This window comes from Malus domestica, chromosome 13, assembly GCF_042453785.1.
Source record: "Malus domestica chromosome 13, GDT2T_hap1".
NCBI lineage: Eukaryota > Viridiplantae > Streptophyta > Magnoliopsida > Rosales > Rosaceae > Malus > Malus domestica.
This window is the reverse complement of record NC_091673.1, coordinates 11296911-11315936: the sequence shown is the minus strand read 5'-3', so window position 1 is coordinate 11315936 and position 19026 is coordinate 11296911. Positions and strand designations below refer to the sequence as shown.

General features: G+C 37.2%; 3 protein-coding genes across 5 annotated transcripts; all 3 read right to left on the bottom strand.

Annotated features, from left to right (window-relative positions):
- Positions 1 to 6808: 6808 nt before the first annotated feature.
- Positions 6809 to 9308, bottom strand: LOC103408014 (protein REGULATOR OF FATTY ACID COMPOSITION 3, chloroplastic-like). Its single transcript, XM_017324886.3, has 5 exons — positions 8889 to 9308; positions 8443 to 8497; positions 8266 to 8322; positions 8014 to 8091; positions 6809 to 7340 (listed from the first exon to the last, which is right to left on the bottom strand). The coding sequence occupies exons 1-5, from the start codon at positions 9192 to 9194 to the stop codon at positions 6955 to 6957; spliced, it is 882 nt and encodes a 293-aa protein (XP_017180375.2). The 5' UTR covers positions 9195 to 9308; the 3' UTR covers positions 6809 to 6954.
- Positions 9309 to 10401: 1093 nt separating this feature from the next.
- On the bottom strand, positions 10402 to 16409 carry LOC103407988 (uncharacterized). 3 transcript variants are annotated; one of them, XM_008346861.4, is made up of 11 exons: positions 16142 to 16400; positions 13969 to 14878; positions 13515 to 13644; positions 12965 to 13416; positions 12610 to 12690; positions 12413 to 12511; positions 11915 to 12073; positions 11678 to 11764; positions 11399 to 11470; positions 10941 to 11257; positions 10402 to 10815 (listed from the first exon to the last, which is right to left on the bottom strand). In XM_008346861.4, coding segments are annotated over exons 2-11 (2223 nt in total). In that variant the 5' UTR covers positions 14794 to 14878; positions 16142 to 16400; the 3' UTR covers positions 10402 to 10814. The 3 variants fall into 3 exon arrangements, with proteins under 3 accessions (XP_008345083.2, XP_028947113.1, XP_008345082.2); XM_029091280.2 differs by lacking the exon at positions 10402 to 10815 and having other exon boundaries at positions 10861 to 11257; positions 13969 to 14814; positions 16142 to 16409; XM_008346860.4 differs by lacking the exon at positions 10402 to 10815 and having other exon boundaries at positions 10861 to 11257.
- A 624-nt stretch (positions 16410 to 17033) lies between these two features.
- Positions 17034 to 18680, bottom strand: LOC103420915 (F-box protein At5g49610-like). Its single transcript, XM_008358949.4, has one exon. It carries the CDS (start codon positions 18285 to 18287, stop codon positions 17208 to 17210), a length of 1080 nt encoding a protein of 359 aa, XP_008357171.2. The 5' UTR covers positions 18288 to 18680; the 3' UTR covers positions 17034 to 17207.
- Between the last annotated feature and the right edge of the window lie 346 nt (positions 18681 to 19026).

Sequence of the window (19026 nt, the reverse complement as noted above, 5' to 3'; positions counted from 1 at the left end):
TGTTCCCACATCATTATGTCCATAATTTTTTATTATATGCTTTTGGTCACTTGGCCACTAATTCAACAATCTCCACATTGGCCAAGTTCCAAAAACGCCATGATAAGCCAACCAACACAATCAACACAAAAAATCACTCCAAACACTAGCAAGAGAACAACTCATGCTGAGCCAAATGATCCAAAACTCCTACTGCTCAACGCCTTCTTTATATAGGCATAATATGAGCCAAGTTCAAACAGTGAACAAATTTGGCTACACCAACAACCTTAGTCAACATATCAGCGGGGTTGTCTTTAGTTGGAATCTTCTGGAGAATGATTTCCCATTCACTAACAATTTCACGAACAAAGTGATAACGCACATCTATGTGCTTGGTCATCGCATGATGAACCTGATACTTAGACAAATAAATGGCACTCTGACTATCACAATGTACCTCCATCTGCTTCTGATCAACCCCTAAATCTCTAATCAGCCCATGTATCTAAATGATCTCCTTTATAGCTTCAGCAACTGCCATATATTCAGCATCTGTAGTAGACAAGGCAACAGACGACTGCAAAATGGACCTTCAACAAACTGGCCCTTTAGCCATAGTAAACACATAGCCTGTAGTAGACTTCATTCCATCCAAATCACCTGCATAATCTGAATCAACATAACCAACTGCAAAATAACCAATACCAGAGTCATCTCTCTCAAAGCATAAACCAACATCTCGAGTACCATGGAGATACCTCAATATCCACTTAGCTGCTTGCTAATGCTCTTTACCTGGATTATGCATGTATCGACTCACTATGCCAACTACATGAGCAATATCCGGTCTAGAGCATACCATTACATACATCAAACTACCAAACAAATTTGCATATGGTATATTTTTCATTTGCAGCTTCTCTTTATCAGTTTTAGGACATTGTAGAGAACTCAATTTAAAATGAGGAGCCAAAGGGGTACTAACCGGTTTGGTTGAATCATGAACTCCAAACTTCCGAATCAACTTCTCAAGGTATTGTCTTTGATTCAAACTGACCAAACCCTTCTCTCTATCTCTAGTGATCTCCATGCCAAGGATCTTCCTCGCTTCATCAAGATCCTTTATCTCAAGCTCATTCTTCATTTGCTTCTTCAATTTTTCAATCTCTTCAACATTCTTTGAGGAGATCAACATATCATCAACATATATCAACAAATAAATGAAAGACCCATCTTGCAACTTTTTGAAGTACACACAATGATCATATTGACTTCTAGAATAATTTTGGCCTCTCATAAATTTATCAAACCTCAAATACCATTGCCTTGGAGATTGTTTCAAGCCATAAAGTGATTTCTTCAATTTGCAAAACAAATTCTTCTTCCCTTTCACTGTATACCCATTCGGTTGACACATATAGATCTTTTCATTCAAATCACCATGTAGGAAAGCCGTCTTCACATCAAGTTGCACAAGCTCAAGATCATACTGTGCAACAAGAGCTAACATAATGCGAATTGAGGAGTGCTTCACAACCGGAGAAAAGATTTCATTGTAGTCAATGCCCTCCTTTTGTGCATACCATTTAGCAACTAATCTTACTTTGAATCTCACATTGATTTTCTCATTAGCATCTTCTTTCTTGGCATACACCCATTTGCAACCGATAGCTTTCTTGCCCTTAGACAATTTAGCTAACTCCCAAGTCTTGTTCTTCAAGAGAGAATTCATCTCATCACCCATGACATTGCACCACCTCTCATTCTCCTCACTCTCAATGGCTTCCTCGAAATTGGATGGAATATCATCAATGATAATAGGGAGAGCAAAAGTAACATAGTCACTATACCAAGCTGGCTTGGTAATTTGTCTCTTTCTTCTGTTCTTGGCAATAGATTCTTGAGGTGAAACTTGCTCTTCAACTTGAATAGAATCTTCAAGTTCAACTTCTTTAACATTCTCATGGTCTCCAACTTCTTCACTTGCAGTGGCTTCGACATTAGCGAAAATAGGATTTGAAGTACCAGAGGCAACTTTCTTAAGCTCCACTTGTTGGACATCTTTCACATTCTTCTCAGAGTCTTTGTACATATTTTCTTCATCAAATGCCACATCTCTACTGATTACAAGTTTCTTCATCTCTGGGCACCACAACCGGTAACCTTTGACACCACTACTAAAACCAAGAAAGATAGCCTTTTTGGCTCTAGGATCAAGTTTATTTTCAGTTACATGAAAATAAGCGGGTGAACCAAAAATATGAATATAATCATAATCAGTAGAAGGTTTTCCAGTCCATACCTCCATTGGTGTCTTACCCTGAACAGCAGTTGAGGGTAATCGGTTGATGATGTGACATGCATAATTAACTGCCTCTGCCCAAAACGACTTGCTCAAACACGACTGAGACAACATGCATCTAACCTTCTCAAGCAAGGTTCGATTCAATCTTTCTGCAACTCCATTTTGTTGTGGAGTTCTCCGGACACTAAAATGTCTCACAATCCCTTCCTCTTTGCAAACTATAAAGAAAGGGTCGGATGTGTATTCACCACCATTATCCGATCTCAAAATCTTAATCTTTCTCCCAATCTGGTTCTCAACCATTTTCTTCCAACTCAAGAAAATGCTCAACATCTCACTTTTGTGCTTCATACTGTAGACCCAAGACCTTCTAGAATTATCATCTACAAAGGTCACGAACCAATGTCTACCACTCAAAGAGGGAGTCTTTGTAGGACCCTAAACATCCGAATGCACATAATCAAGAATGCCCTTCGTCTGATGTACTGCAGTACCAAACTTCACTCTAGTTTATTTTCCCAAGACACAATGCTCGCAGAAATCAAGCTTACAAGTCGTGGCACCTTTTAGAAGACCTTTTTTCACAAGCCCTTATAGAGCTTTCTCACCGGCATGGCTTAATCTTATATGCCACAATCTAGTAATATCTGAATCAGATGTGCCCATATTTTCTGAGACTAAAGACGCTTTACCTATCACGGTGCTTCCTTGTAATAGATACAAATGACCACATCGAGGAGCTTTCATCACAACAAGTGCACCATAAGTAACTTTCAATGTATGCCCATCTGAATGAAACTTGAAGCCCTTGGCTTCTAAAGTTCCTAAAGAAACAAGATTTTTCTTCAAATTCGGTACATACCGAACACCTGTCAACTCTTTAACCATGTCATCATGCAACTTCAAACGAACTGTACCAATCCCTTTTGTTGTGCAAGGATTGTCATCTCCCATGAACACAACACCACCATCAAACTCTTTCAAGCTTGAACACCAATCTTTGTGATGAGTCATATGATGAGTACAACCCGTATCCAACACCCACTTAGTAGCACAATTAAATGATGAGGAAGTGGTTAAAGCAAAATCAAAAAAATATGTTTCAACCTCAGCAACATTAGCTTCAGAACTTTCTTTGCCTTTGGTCTTCAACCTAGGACAATCTTTCTTCCAATGACCCTTATTATGACAAAAGACACATACATCCCTTTCCAAGGTTTTTCTACCTTTAGAGTTTCCTCTAGGTCGAGAGTGATTTTTTCCTACTAGAAGAGGATCTCTTCTCCAATGATATACCTCTAACAAATAAAGTTTCAGAGGTACTATCATGATTTTTATCTCTATGCCTCATTTCATAATTCATCAAGGCATTTGACACTTCTTCAAATTTCACAGTTTTTTTACCATGCATAATAGTGGTAACAAAATGCTTATAAAAGTCTGGCAAGGAATTTAACAATATTAAGGCCTTATCTTCATCTTTAATATCTTCATCTAAATTTAACAAGTCGGCAATCAACTTATTAAAAGCATCAAGGTGTCTAATCATTTTTGTACCTTCTTTGTATTGGAAGTGGTAGAGTTTTTTCTTCAAGTGTAGCCGGTTCTCTGCACTCTTTGTCATATACTTGTCTTCTAATTTTTGCCACAACACACTTGCTACTGTCTCCCGCATCACAAAATACTTCTAAGTTTTTGCAAGGCACAACCGAATCGAAGAGCAAGCCCACAAATTTAATTTCTCCCATTCCGACTTCGACATAGCTTCCGGCTTCTCTCTCAAAGCAGTAAGTAGATCTTGTTGAGCCAACACATCTTTGACCTCACATTGCCAGATCCTGAAGTTGTTTGTGCTATCAAACTTTTCCATTTCGAACTTTGCATTTTGCACTATAGTTCTTGCAAACCCGGAGTTGCTTCCAAAAGGATTCTCATCTTGCCCGTTTGACATCTTTGGCAACTAGACAGTACCCAAGAGCAACCAGTACTCTGATACCAATTGTTGTGCTAGGATAGCACCAAACCCGTTGGAACCAACTCAAGCTAACCCACAGGAAATATATCAAATGGAATGCAAGAAAAAAAATATAAAAGACATCAAGATTTTAACGAGGTTCCTCAACAGTTAGTGTAACTGGAGTACGTCCTCGGAGCAGTAGGAACTCACCCAATAATCCACTATCAACCAAATGGGAGTTTACAAAGTGTTGGCAAGCTCACAACCCAAAACCCCAATACAACCAATAGCTCACACACACCAAAGAAACAAATAGAGAAAAATATAATGAATAATTTTCTCTCTATACAAAGCTCAAAGCTATTACAACAACAATTACCTTGGTGGATGATTACTAACCAAAGAGATGAGCACTTTCTTCTTCTCTTTAAAGAGGGGTTGCTGCACTTCTATTTTTTCTTCTTTGTTTTTCTGGTGCACTCTACAACTACCTTCAGAAAATGCTCTCTATTTTATGTACCTTTCACAATTCTCATTCCATTTCTCTCATTTCCAAAAAGGCAAGAAGTGGGGGGACAAAAGCTGAATTTTCTATCTTTGAAAAAGCCAAAGCAAAATGAAACATAATCATTTGTCTCCTTATAATGATGTTCCCACATCATTATGTCCATCATTTTTTATTATATGCTTTTGGCCACTTAGGCCACTAATTCAATAGATTCATGATCCATAAGAAATAGCAAGGATTTCATGTTGAAAGATTAGCTACAAATTACTTCCTTAAGTAATATTTTATGTTCGAAATCGTATGAATAGAATATTAACAAATATAAATATTTGGTTTTTATACGAATAGGAAGTCAAATAGATAAATATAAGTTTATTTCAAGTAATGTTATTTTGGCTCAAGAATCAAATTAGAATGGACAACTCATTATATTTGATTTTCATTTAGAGGAGATTGATAGGAGGGAAATTTGGAAATATAGCTATTTTAGAGATCATCTGTTGGAATATAACCTACAATTTTCATTTATTATAAAACTAACCAAAATTGAAGTTAAAAAGTCTTATTGCCCTTTAGTTTAAAACCTTCCCTGATTCTAGAATCGTGGTGTTTCTTTTCTAAATCTTCGTCCCTGTTGTTTTTTTTTTTATTAAACAAAATTTCCTCCACAAAACGCTCCAAACTAGTTTTGAATAAAATATAAACAGTCCAAACACGGCAAAATAGAAAAAGTCGAAAATGTAATCTCGTCACTTGTCTGCCTTAGAGACGTTTGCAGCAACTTGTCCTCTGAGACCACCAGTCCACCTAGCAGCAATGAAACCAACCTTCTTCCCAGGAGAAGCGTTACGCCATACTATTGTAGCCGATCCAATATGTGGTGATTACCTCCTCCGTGAGGATGCTCGACTGGGTTCATAGCCACACCACGAATAAGTTTTCAGAAAACTTTTGTTAGTTTTGACTGTTTCTTCATCTAGTATTGTAGTTACTGCTTGGCGGGATCACTTGGTTCAATCACATTTGGGTAAAGAGAAGTTTGGTGGTGGTGTTTCAATGGAGATGAGGAGTCTAAAGACAGCACATGAGTGTTAAGAGAAGGTTAAGGGTAATTATGTCTTTTTAATTGTAATTTTGGTTAGTTTTATAAAATTAGAAAATGTAGGTTATATTTCAACAAGTGATTTAAAAAATGGCTATATTTCCAAATATCCCCTTGATAGGTGGATTAGATAATAATGAAACTTATCGTTTTAGTTTTACTATTTGAGGAGAATTGGAATTGAAAGGTATTTTTATGAGTAATTCATCTTTTATCTTTAAGTTGTACACAATGTTTTCATTTATCCCTTTTTCATATCTTAAACATAAAATTAAGGGTAAATTATTGTTTGATCTTTTGAACTCTTACTCTAGTTGAAATTGACCCCTAAATGGTAATTAACCCCTGGATGTTTGAAACAAGCCAATTTCCCCTTGCCATTAGATTTCGTCCACTATTCTATCAAATTCATGGGCAAATTAGTCTTTTTATCATTAATTCTTACATGTCACTTATAACTACCAATAAAATTATGATATGTGGACACATAATAAAGTTTATTGTACTAAAAAAAGTGTAATGACAATGTGAAATGGTTCGTTGTGTAAAACTGCAGTAATAGTTTAGGGGGATCAAATCGCAATTTACCTAAAAGTTTAACCACTTGTGTTAGTGGACCTTACCTCTATTAGAAAAATGATACAAATAGATGATAAGTGGAAATAAACTTGAGAATTTTGACGAAAGTCAGAATTTAGAAATTAGCATACACTAATTCTCATGTTTGGATTCATAAACATACAAATTTAAAATTTCCGTTTAGAAAAAAAAAACTTGGAATTTGGAAACTCTTCCCAAGTTTAAATTTCATGTAAATAGATGTTATTTCCAAATTTCTGTGAGTGAGAGCTTAAAAATAAAATCCGTTTTCAAATTCCATTTTATTTTAGTTAGCCAAACAAGAAAATTCACAAATTTTAGAAAGAAAAAAAATTCTGTCATTTCTATATATACTTACTTTAAAATTCCTTAGTAATCTTAAATTTCCTCGTCCAAACACAATGTAAAAGATTTCTACAAATTTAAACGTTTTACACAAATTTATACAAAAACATTTGTCAATTTCTCTGCCCTCAGTTTTCTTATCATTCCTGTTTTTCCTACACTAGTTGTTCTACCCTTTCTTCTATATCATCATTGTCAGCGTCGACAATAATAATCCCATCTTCATCTTCATATTCTTCGTCATCATACTCCATATCATCCTCTTCTTCTTCATCAGAATCTGTACCTCCACCGAGGGTGTGAAACTCAGGAGGAGGAGGGCAGTCTTCTGTGATTGCCTCGTCCCTCTTGATCACAAGATGCCGAATGACTCTCTCATCCTTGTCCAGCATGGTCTTGAAGTCATTTATCCATTTGGCTTCCATCTCAAAGTTCATCAAAACATAGTAAGCGTTCTTCGCTTTCTTTATTTGGTATGCTAGTCTTCGCATTCCCCAATCACTCACTCTCCATATCCTGGCTTTTTTCTGCCCTAGAAACTCTGCAAGCAATTCAAATATAAACATCAATAAACATTTGTCGATATATTTCAACTGCAATTCACAAGGGTAAGGGAACTTCATTCTACAAGAATTCCGATAAGTATATGCCCCTTCAGTAGAACGTTAGCATGTTGCTATATGAATGTTCAATCTAAGCAATACTTATAGGTAGATGAAATTATACCAATTACAAGCTCACTTGCCATGTTAGGCGAAAAACCAAATTCTAACGTTAAAAACAAGAAAAGCTATCCATCCAAGTTCATCACCACTCCTCAAAATTCTTCAAATATGATACCTAAAGTTAAATTGCTAAAGATTTTTCAAGGGCCAGCGCTGACATTATTTCAAGGGTAAGCTAAATGTGAGAGATCAACCTTTCAGCAAGGAAAACATTTACACCGAAACATCCAGACATCATCACAGTATCTGTAACCTTATTTCGAACTCTACTTCTGTTTGTCTCTTTATTGTAGAGACAGTACTAAGAGAGTTGGAAGACAAAAATTTAAATAGATCATGGCGAACCTATCATATTCAGTTCAGTAATAACGGAGACATTACTAAGAGAGTTAGAAGGGAAAATTTTGCATACATCAAAATCATGGTGAATATATGATTCACTATTAACAGAGACATTACTAAGAGAGTTGGAAGAAGAAAAAACCTAACCTTCCATTTTCTCCTTGACACTCCCAACCTCTTCCGCATGCTTCTCATGAATCAGATAAACCAGTTCATAGTGGCGCACTGTAACAACGGAAACAGTAAGTCATAACCAGCCCATTGCGGTTAAAACTCAATAACATTTTCCACTTGTTTTATGAATTATCGGAAAGACAATTTCTTTCACCATTTAGATCACACAAGTCAAACCAAGAGACAAACCTACTAGCAAGAAAAATGAGCATGAACCACACTTACTTCGTTCCTCATTCAAATCGCTTTGCAGCTGAAGCTTCAAAAATTCATACACCTTCTCTGCATAGTGACGAAAACAAAATTAATAACTGCAACACCCCAAATCATTCTTCGAAAAAAGGGCAATCGCTACTCCTTTTTTCTAAAAGCAGCAATCACGTTTGAATCATGATGACTCGCCTTCTTCGGCATCAGCAAACTCGGGGACAAGATTACCATCTTCCTGAACTTTCTTCTGCAATTCATAACAAAGTCTCATCCCAAAATCCACCATAATTAAACATAAGCAACCCAAAAAAATATTATCTTATCCACATTCATTTAGTTTTTCAAGAAAAATAAAATCTCTTTCGACGCAAGGCTCACATTTGAGTGGTAAAAGACAATAACCCAAAGAAACAGAACAAACCCACAATTTGAATGTATCAGAAACAATAATTTACTTAGTTTAAATCCCCCATAACAAACTTTGTGCATTCTACAGCAGCCAAAAATTAAAGGGTCGGACTCAAAAGTCCCAATTTTTCAGAAGCCAAAGTTACACAAGTCAAAAAATCAATAAACCCAAAATAAACAAGTGAAAAAAGAGAGAAAAGAGTTTGTGTAGAAATTTAATTAATGGGAACCTGTCTAAGCAGCACAGATTCAGGGAAAGGCCCAGTGGCCTCATCCGGTTTCGATGCAAAGCTGTGATTGTCTTCCTTATTCTTCTCCTTGTTGCTGTTCTTCCTCGCACCAACAATCACCGACCTTCTCACTCCGACTGAGAGCTTCTGAGTGGGAAATGGCCGGCGAGAAGAAAACGACGAGTACCCATCTGAGAATTTCAAGCTCGAATTTTGGTTTCTGGAGGAGGACCCATTCGTGCCGACCGGTTTTAGAGCCGTTGGGGTGAGAGAAACGCCAGAGAAGGAGTATGTGAGTGCCCCCATTCAAGCAGTTTTGGAGCTGAGACTCGGCGAGGATATCCGATTTGCGGTACCAGTAAAAGGAGAGGGGTGGTTTCGTAATTTCCGTAGAGTTATATTACAACGGTAAAATCCTGTCCGTCCATAAGTGGATTCTGGCTCACCGTCCGTTTGATTCGTCTAATAGATTCTGGCCCACCGTCCGTTTGATCCGTCTAATTCTTCGTGGTAGATATCCAACGGTCTCCTAGTTAACTGGTTTTTATACGCCATCACATTTATTTTAATTTTTTGTTATTTTTTGAATCTTAATGTAAAAATATCGATGTATTAAAAAAAAAATTTCGAGTCCCCAATTACTTTTTTTTTTAACGACACTCTAAACTCCTATAATTTATAGAATTTACTTGAAAAAGAATTTATATGTTGACTTATGATTTAGCCAACTGACTTTTGCTCGATAAATACCATGGGCCATAAAAACATCGTATTAATCTTGAAATAAAATGAAACCCTAATTACATGATGACATAACTAACCCCGACGGCGGAACTTGAAATTTCCACCGAGGAGGAATGTAACACTATGTTTAGACGAGGAAAAGAAATTTGGAATTTGGATTAAAGACAGAATTTATAAATTGACATGCATCAATTCTCTTGTTTGGATTCATAAATATAGAAATTTAGAATTTCCACATGAAAAAAACTTGGAATTTGAAACCTCAAATTCCCAAGTTTAAATTCCATATAAATAGGTGTCATTTTCCAATTTCTATGATTAAGAGTTTAAAAACAACAAATTTTGTATTCAATTCCATTGTTCTTTTTCCTCCGTCTACTAGAATAGTGCTATTCACACACCCATTTTACATACCACAAATTCTTGTTAATTTTAATTATTAATCTTCTTCAATTCATTCGACCCGACAACAGACAATTGAGAGGGATGTGTGGATAACACTAACCTCTATTATATGCAGGTGACTAAGTGACTTTGTTTTGAGAGTTGTTAATTGTTTGGATAAAATGAACTAATTTTGCTTGGTGGGATAGGCTAAAGGCTAGTTTAGCCTTGCTGAAATTATTTTAAAAGCAACTAGGACTAAAATTGTGCTCGATAAATGAAAAATAAATTTGTCAAAATCATGGCCCCAAAAGATAAAAGTAGAAGCAGCTCTACCCTTGCTTAAACATCATTTTTTTTTCTTCACAACACATCAACCCCAAACTAACCTTAAGTTCCATAGTTTCCTTCATAAGAATTAACACAATTTATGTATGTCCAAAAAGGGGTACAAAATGGGTTGTTTTTGTACAAAATTTAACTAGCAACAAGGGTGGATTAGTATCAAGACATTTCAATCCCCAATGGCACCTAATTAGGGTACCCTGTCAAGAATCAAATTCAAATCGAGCCACTGGAGATTGAGAAACCATTTCGATACCACAAGTTCAAAGCTGAACCACCAAAGGGATCCTATTGGGAGCATAACAAGGATTAAATCGACTCCGTCGCGGGTTTATCATTTTGAACTTATGATTAATGATGAGACGGTATACAAACTCCGTAGTATTGCAGGCTAATGGTGATTAGATTCTATACTTATGATTAATGATGTCAAACTTTCCTCAGGCCTTCTCTTCTGATAAAAAAAAAAAAAAAAAAAAAAAAAGACAACAGGCCGACATTGAACATATGAACTTTCTTATCAGGAATCAGTATCACTAAGATTAGTACGAAACAAACGGGGACAAATTGGATACTCACCATTTCTTTCCCTTTTTCTTTCTCTTGTTAGCACTGCCACTGGTGCTGCCACCGCTCTTGGTACCAGGTCCAGATTTGGCAGACGGGCTCTCAGTGGAGGTGCCGGCACCAGAATTTTCAAACATGCCAGTTTGCACGGCATTCTGTAACCACTCGAAGAATTCTTCCTCTGTCATGTTCTCTTCCATATTCGATGTTGGCATACGACCTCCTCTTTGCCCTGAACTTGCTCCCTTTCCGGTATTATGCTTATTAGAGGTCACACTAGTGTTCACATGAAAACTTGGCTTGTGAGTGTTGGCTGGACATCTCATTCCCTGCAACAAAACTTAGCTTCATGCACATCTGCTTTCAATGTGACAATAATTGTGTGTAGGTGTTGAAGCCGGCATGCGTGTTTTTCAAAAGGAAAAAGAATATCCATGATAAACTTATAAGAACAATTCAAACTGAATTACCTGGCAAATATACCACTCGGTAGCATTGTATATCTTACTATCGGCACAAATAAATGCGGATGGAGCATCTAACTGCACATACAACATTATTTAAAAAGGGATAATCTCTCATTAGACACATTTCAGGTACTAATAGACAAAGCCTTTAGTCATACTGATGATAATTCTTTTCATTCTCTAAGGTTCTTTTCTTTCAGTTCCTACTCGCAAACAATGAGCAAACTATCAAGACGCAAAATTCTAAAACAACCTTTCTCCGGCATATATAAATGCACGTACCTTCTGCAACATTCCAAAGAAGAAGGGTTGGGAAGATTGTTCAACCCACCCATCACCATCTTTTGCTTGATGAAAATCTTTGCAATCCTTTCAAAAGAGAAATTCCACAATGAAAACAGCAGCACCAGGTGCAAAAATCTCTAGCAGCATCACACTTTAAGGATGCAAAACCTGTAAACTCTTTGACAGATGCAAACTAATAGAACAACATTAAAAGCTTTAAAGGTAAATGAAAACCTGGCACCATCGTGATTGGGATTTTGATTTCCTGGTGAGCACCCAAACATGCAAATTGCCACACTTATTGCAGACGATTCTCCTTGAATCCCCAAATGGGTCCTCGCCATCAGCTTCAGGGTGTGGAAAGCCACGGGGAAAGACACTGTGCCCTCCATTCTAAGAAACATATTGCAATAAAAGCTTAGGTAAGGTGGATAGACAAAAAGACTAAGAACACATAATAAGTGACTTCACTCAGAGCTATATTCAGTAAATGAACAAATAATTCACGGCAATGGTATGTACCCAAAACAACACAAGTTTCTACTAACAATTCCAAAGTTAATCACAAAGTTGAATGATACGACCCCCTTGAATTTCGGGAACTGACTGACAGGTTTCACTATCAAGCTTCAACCTCTTGTCACATTCCTCATGGATATGGAAGAAATTAGTCAAAAGATATCATATTATAAAACCAATTACAAGAAAACATACAAATTAGATATATACTACCTTTTGTGAAGCACTTTGAAATCTACAGAAAATGTCCAGCAGTTCCTCTCTCCTTAATTCGTCGTCATATGTTTTTCGCTTCAGGGAATCAAGTAAAATCTAGAAAAGATGGAGCAAAAAGGGCCAACATACAATCAGAATCAGAATCAGAATCAAATAGACCATAGAAAAAATTTCAATGCATATCAAATTATAACCTCATATGCATTTTGAAGTTTCTTGAAAGCTTCAGCAGCTTTTTCATTTCCCATATTTTTATCAGGATGGACCAACATTGCCTGATAAGAAATATAACAAACTTGTTTAAAGAAAAAGAAACATTTTAACAGAGCAGTATAGCATGTTATCCAGGAGCAGTACTTCTATATGTGTAACCGAATCTCTGGAAAGATAAAAGTCATCATTCACCATAGTAAAACAAAGTTAGATCTCAGACTCAATGCTTGGCCATACAAATCTTGAAACTTCCAAGAGAATAACATAGCAAGAAACAAAGAAGTTGGAAAGGATCCCTTTTCATGCCTATTAGAGCAAACAAATAATGGCACTTACCTTTTTCTTGTACTCCCGCTTCAGTAAAGAAACATCTACATTCTCGTACCGAGAAAATCCCAACGCAGAATAGTGATCTGTACAGTTTAACAGCCGGACTACTTCATCTTCAGAGGTTATCTCAGAATCAGTGCCACTGGTTGAAGGTACTCCAGGGCTACGATCAGCAGAAAACCATGGGCCATTTCCGGAGGATGAAGCATGCGCCTGCTCACTGTTAAAGAAGTCTGGTTGACCTGGCATTCCTGATGTTTGCTCAGATGATCCGTTGGGTCTTCTCTGCTGACTTACATTGTTCTTTAGGAAATATATCAGATAATCACTTGAGATAAAAGATAAATTCAGCCCCAAAAGCAAACCCAGCCATCCAACAGATGTCCAAGCACAATAAATGGAATACAAAGTGGCAATTGACAGGGCAATACGCTCATGGCTCAGTGTGAATGCCAAACCTGAATGTTGAAGAATGTCAAACCTCATCAAGCTGTGATGAAGAAATATGCATACTATAAATAGATGATCTGCACTTGTAAGAAGGTAAAATAATCACCTCCTAAGAAGATTATAAATCCTGTTGTCCAAAAGCTTCCATAGAACCACAAGAAAAGAGCACCACAAAAAGAAACCACCAAAATCGAGAGCATGAACCCAATGAAAAGTCCAATCAAAGCAGCAAAGACCTGGGAATTTATTCAATAGGTATGAGAGCATACTAATGCAAAACTTAACAGTTACTCTTAAACTCACCCATCCGCCTCACCCATTGCAAAAAAAAAAAAAAATAGTAATTATTCATAAGGTCTGGATGTTCAAAAAGTGAGAAATAAACAGAAGGAACCCGGGAGGTTTAAAAGGACAAGGGACTCAAAACAGGGGCATTTTATTGAAAACAAAACAAGTAGAAAAAAATAAGGCCAACTATAATAATAAACATCCCAGCCATAGCAACTATAAATTATAATGAAGTGAGTGTTCAGTAGCGACATAGTAATACTAGGGCTTACCAACACAATCAGAAACTTGAACATCCCGGCCATAGCAACTACTGAGAGAATACTGCACCATATAACTGAAAAGAAGGAAGTTGTCCCCATCCGAACTAAGCTATCAAAGCCCCTTAAGGTGCAATCCAACCAGGCCATTGATAAAAGAAACAATATACTCCCAAACTGCATAAGCCACTTCAAAACGAATGGATATGCCTGCTCAAACTTTGTTTTGACATAATCACGGGCATACAGTGCCTTACTTTTTATGGTAAGAAAGAATGGCTCGTGCCTCTGTAGCCATTCACTAGCCATCTTCAAAAGCGGCAATGCTGATGCCTTCAAGTTTCTAAACAATAGGGTATCTGAAAACTCTAATCGAGCCATCAAAGTTCTCATATGCCATCTATTCAGGGAGGAACCAGATTTTCTTTTTGTGTGTTTTCGGCGTAAGTGGCTCGGAGGTAATGTCCCGTTTTCTTCTCTCCTGCTTGGAGCTTCATTATTCCCATTGTGATCTCCTAAATCACTCCCTAAAGAACTTGACTCCTCTGGACCCTGCCCTGCATCCATACCTTGCTTCTCTTTCCTCAAAGACTTTCCAGACTTTTGTCTGTTTTTATTCTCATCTTCAGGATGATTGGTTTTACTTGCACTGGCTGAAAGAGGACTGCTTGGCTGGTCACCATTTGGCAGTTCTTCTCCAGGAAAAACTTTCACTTCACTTGCCTTCCCATTCCCTTTCGTTTCTCCCAGTGTACACCCTGAATCTGAACCCTTCTTTCTGTGCTTTGATGTCTGCCGATCTACAGCATTCTTCTGTTGATTACCCTTCCGAGCCATAGGGTAAACGACCTTGACGTACTGAAAATTAAGTCAAGCAAGATGACTTACAATCGATTCAAAGCAGCCATTCCAGAAATACAATCTGAAAATAAACAACACACAGTCACAAGGATGCATGTATACATAAAATCAAAACTTTTTATGAAGTACTTCCACAAAGATACGACCATCCATAAATCATCGAAAATCATACTAGCATTTGTTTTGATAAATTGATTACCGAACTGAAAATTGCCAATGACAGTCATATATAAGTGAAAATCTAAGGACTTGTATGGTACTCTACTTGAATCCAACTTTTTAAACTCAAAAATAATTTTCAAGTTTTAGGCCTTAAAAACTTGTTTGGTTTGACTATTTTCAAAAAATGAACTCAAGACTAACTCAAGAATATAGTCTATTCTCTAAAAACATAAAAAGTGAGTTTTTAAACTCAAACTCACTCATTTCTTTTCTCTCCCTTCTCCCCTCTCACTCCAAATCTATCTCTTTTCTTCTTTCTCTCTCTCTCTTTTTTTTTTTTTTTGAATTTATTTTTTATTACCTTTTTCGTCTCTCCTTCAATCCGCTCTCTTCATTCTCTCGGTTCTTTCTCGCACTCGTTCCTCTCTATCTTGTTTGATCCCCTCTCTTGTTTCTCTCTTCAATCATCTCTTACTTTCTTTACTCCTCTCTCCTCTTTCTTCCTCTCCTGCGACCCCTCTTTTTAGATATCTTTATCTAGTTTAAATCGTAAGATTTAAAAGTTTTAAATTGCAAACCAATCAAGTTTTTGAGTTTTAAAATAAAATTATTTTCAAGAAATATTTTGAGAAATGATAAAAAAATTTCAAATAGGATACCAAACATGCTCTAAACTTCCCAACTTTACTGATAACAGGCCTTTGGTTAGAGAATTACTAAAGAGTAGACTTAGGAATCGAAAAAGCGTCATGGACCCCATATCAATATTGGGCAACCTGCATAACTTTTGAGGTGTGAAGTACAACAAAAACCCAAGAATTTCAATCTAACAAATAACCAAAACCTCATGCAAAAACAAACTTACATTGTTCATTTCGCAAGAAACAAAATTCTCAGGAAGAAATACGTATTACACTGTATTGTTATCAACTTATCACCCACGAATCGATATAAATTTCAATATAAAAGTAAAAATCGCAAAACCCCACTTGAGATTAAAAGCCCCAAATGTCAGAAAAATTGATTAGAACCCAGTTTTAATCATTCAGCATTCCAACACACCGAACAAAAATTCGATGAAAGCAATAAAATTGAGCAGAACCCACATCATAAAATCACAGGAAAATTAGTAATTAACATTGACCGATTGGTGCGGACATACCTGGAGCTCGGAGACACACAGAGGGATCACTGAGAGAAGAAACAGAAACCAGAGAGCATCAAATTTCTCTGTTCGGCGAATTGAGTTGTTCTGGAAATGGAGGAGCTGAGCAATCAGCAATCAGCATGCAATCCAAATGTCACAGTTTTTATTTGGGTCTGCAAGAAAAGGTCAGAGAAGCACTCGTGAAGAAGCTCCGTAGGAGTTTTTCTGTTGAATGGGGTCTGTTTGGCTGACTGGATTTCCTCGTTCCGTCTGCGGATTGGGCTTCGCCGCTGAATAACAACAATTGTCGCTTCGCTGGACTACGCAGGGCTCCGGGTCCCACGTGTCCTTTATCTTCAGATTTTCTTTTTGTCTAAAGCCCAAAAAATAAAAAGCCCATAAAGTTTTCTTTTGGTGTGGTGTGAGCCTAGTAAGCACCTCTAGCTTCTTTTAGCAGAATTTCTTACGAGAAGTGCTTTATGGAAAAGCTATTCCAAACAAACTCTTTTTAACATTTTGTACCGTTTGATTAACGAGGTCTGTTTTTTAAATGGCAGCGGGAAGGGAAATTCTTAATTTTCTCTTAATTTTCACAATAATATACTTTTCATGTGAATATATTTCCAAATGCAAGTTTCTTTAGTAAAGCAGTTTTTTTTTTTTTTTTTGAACAAACGATATAATCTACACTAAAGGTGAGATGATTGGTTTAACCTCACAATGAGCTAGCAATAATGTGATTCAAATTCACCAAGTGATAAGATGAGCTGCCAGCCGTGTGGCCGGACCGCCCGCTCTCGGCCAACACTCCTTTGATAGGAACGGCGGCCGTCACGGCCACAATCCTCTTTCTACTATCCAGAAACTAGGAATTACATGATAAAAGGCATTTTAAGAGTAATTGATGTGAGCAAAGGAAGTAGCAGATATATTCCAAAGCCAAAAACACAAGATTACAATTTGTACAGCATAAGTCAAATGTTGATAGCTGTTGACAAGCCCCAATCAGCCAAAACATATACAGATAAATAACTTAAGAAATCTATGTACAGAAGAAGTTCATTACATGTAGTTTCACACCTTACTGACAAGAAAAAATTGTGCCCCGAAATGCATGTGCCGAGTACCACAATGGGAGTGTGGAGCTGTTCTTCACAGAGTACATCTCTTTCCACACACGAGTCTTCCGATAAAACACCAATATCTGCTTGTGGGTTGCCAAGAAAACACATTCACCAGTCTGACATATGGGGAAGATGCCTGGGACAAGTCCTTTGATACATCGAAGACTCACCGTATCCACCAAATGCCATTCCTCACTCTCGTACTCTTTCAACACCCAAGTTTTCATCCAAGCATCTGAAATCTGGATCACCGACAGGCAACCATCCGACTCCAACAAGTAAAACCTATTTCCAGACACACAAGTCACTTGTTCCGGCAATGACATCTTCCTCCAAACATCATACTCCAAATTGAGCGTGAGAATACAGGAACTACCAGTCAACCAATGTAGTGCACCATTAACAAACACGACTTGGTTCTTATTCATATGGGTGAATTGATCACCGTGAAACGAAACAAACTTCCTCCATTTGTTCGACTCAGAATCAAAAATCATACATACAAAAGTTCCATCTGACCTATGACCAAAAGTACGATGATAACCCGCTAAAACAACATTAAACTTCTGAGTAGACAAATTGCAAGCTAATCCCACCAGGGTTGCCTCACCATCAGGATAAAATCGGGTGACATGCCGCTCCCTACTCTTCGGAAGCAACTTGAACTCCCGAGTCATGGGATTACAGAGATAGTAAACATCCTTATCAGGAATGCTAGAGCAACACAACAAGCCATTACAGGAGGCTCTGACCTTAACCCTATCCCTCAAGAAATCTAACGAAAATTCGGAAACACCCCTCCGATTGTCCACAACAATCAAATCAGATTTCGATCCTAACGAGTCGGAGACCTCAACCAATAGCATAGGGTTCTTGGCAGAAGTTTCATTGTACAATTGAATGAAATACTCATCAGAAACCAATCTGTACCAAAGTTTACAAACAGTTTTGCTCCTGAAAAGAGACTTAATGGGCAGTTTTGAGAGGATTTGGAGGACGACTTCGTCCGGGAAAAAAACACGTCTTTGGGAATCCATTATCAAATTCTAATAAATATGAACAGAATTCAAATTACCCAGATGCCTAAATTACGAAAAGGGTGTGGAAATCGCTTACCAGGTGAAGAATTCGAGATGGGTGTTCGATCGAACGCAGTTTGATGCATCGAGATGAAGTGGGATTTCACTTCTGAGTTTCAGAGTTCGCCATTCTTTTACTTTCAAAGAGGAGTTATGAGCAACCGAAACGTAAAGGTTGATAAAAGGTGCATCTTTGATCCTTAATTTGGGGCAAAAAGATGGGGATTGTTTGTAAATTAGGGATTTTGAGAATCGGGAAAGAAAGAATTGATCGAATTTGATTGGATGATGGCCTTTGTGGGCTCCAACCAAGTCGGCCAATGAGAATGGGCCACAGATGTTGAGCACTGAGGAAGTTATCCGAGAAAAAGAGATTCGCGCCAATCGGCGGAATTTTGCAACTAATATATTGTTTAAGTGGTGTTACCGCTAAACGAAAATTAATGAAAATGATTCCAAAATTTTGAGTTTTAGTGATAAGAATAAAATAAAGGGTAAAATAAATAGTATCAAGATTGATTTTTTAGTGTAAAAATATGAAAAGTACCAGAAACTTTTTGTTAAAGTTTCCAACATATAATTGTCATGTGTTATAAAATTGTTATACGCATCACATCGTGTCACCGGTTGTAAGAGAGTTTCCTTCTAAGTGGATGTTAGCCTGACAGTTACTGATTTTTATTATGATTATTTTAAG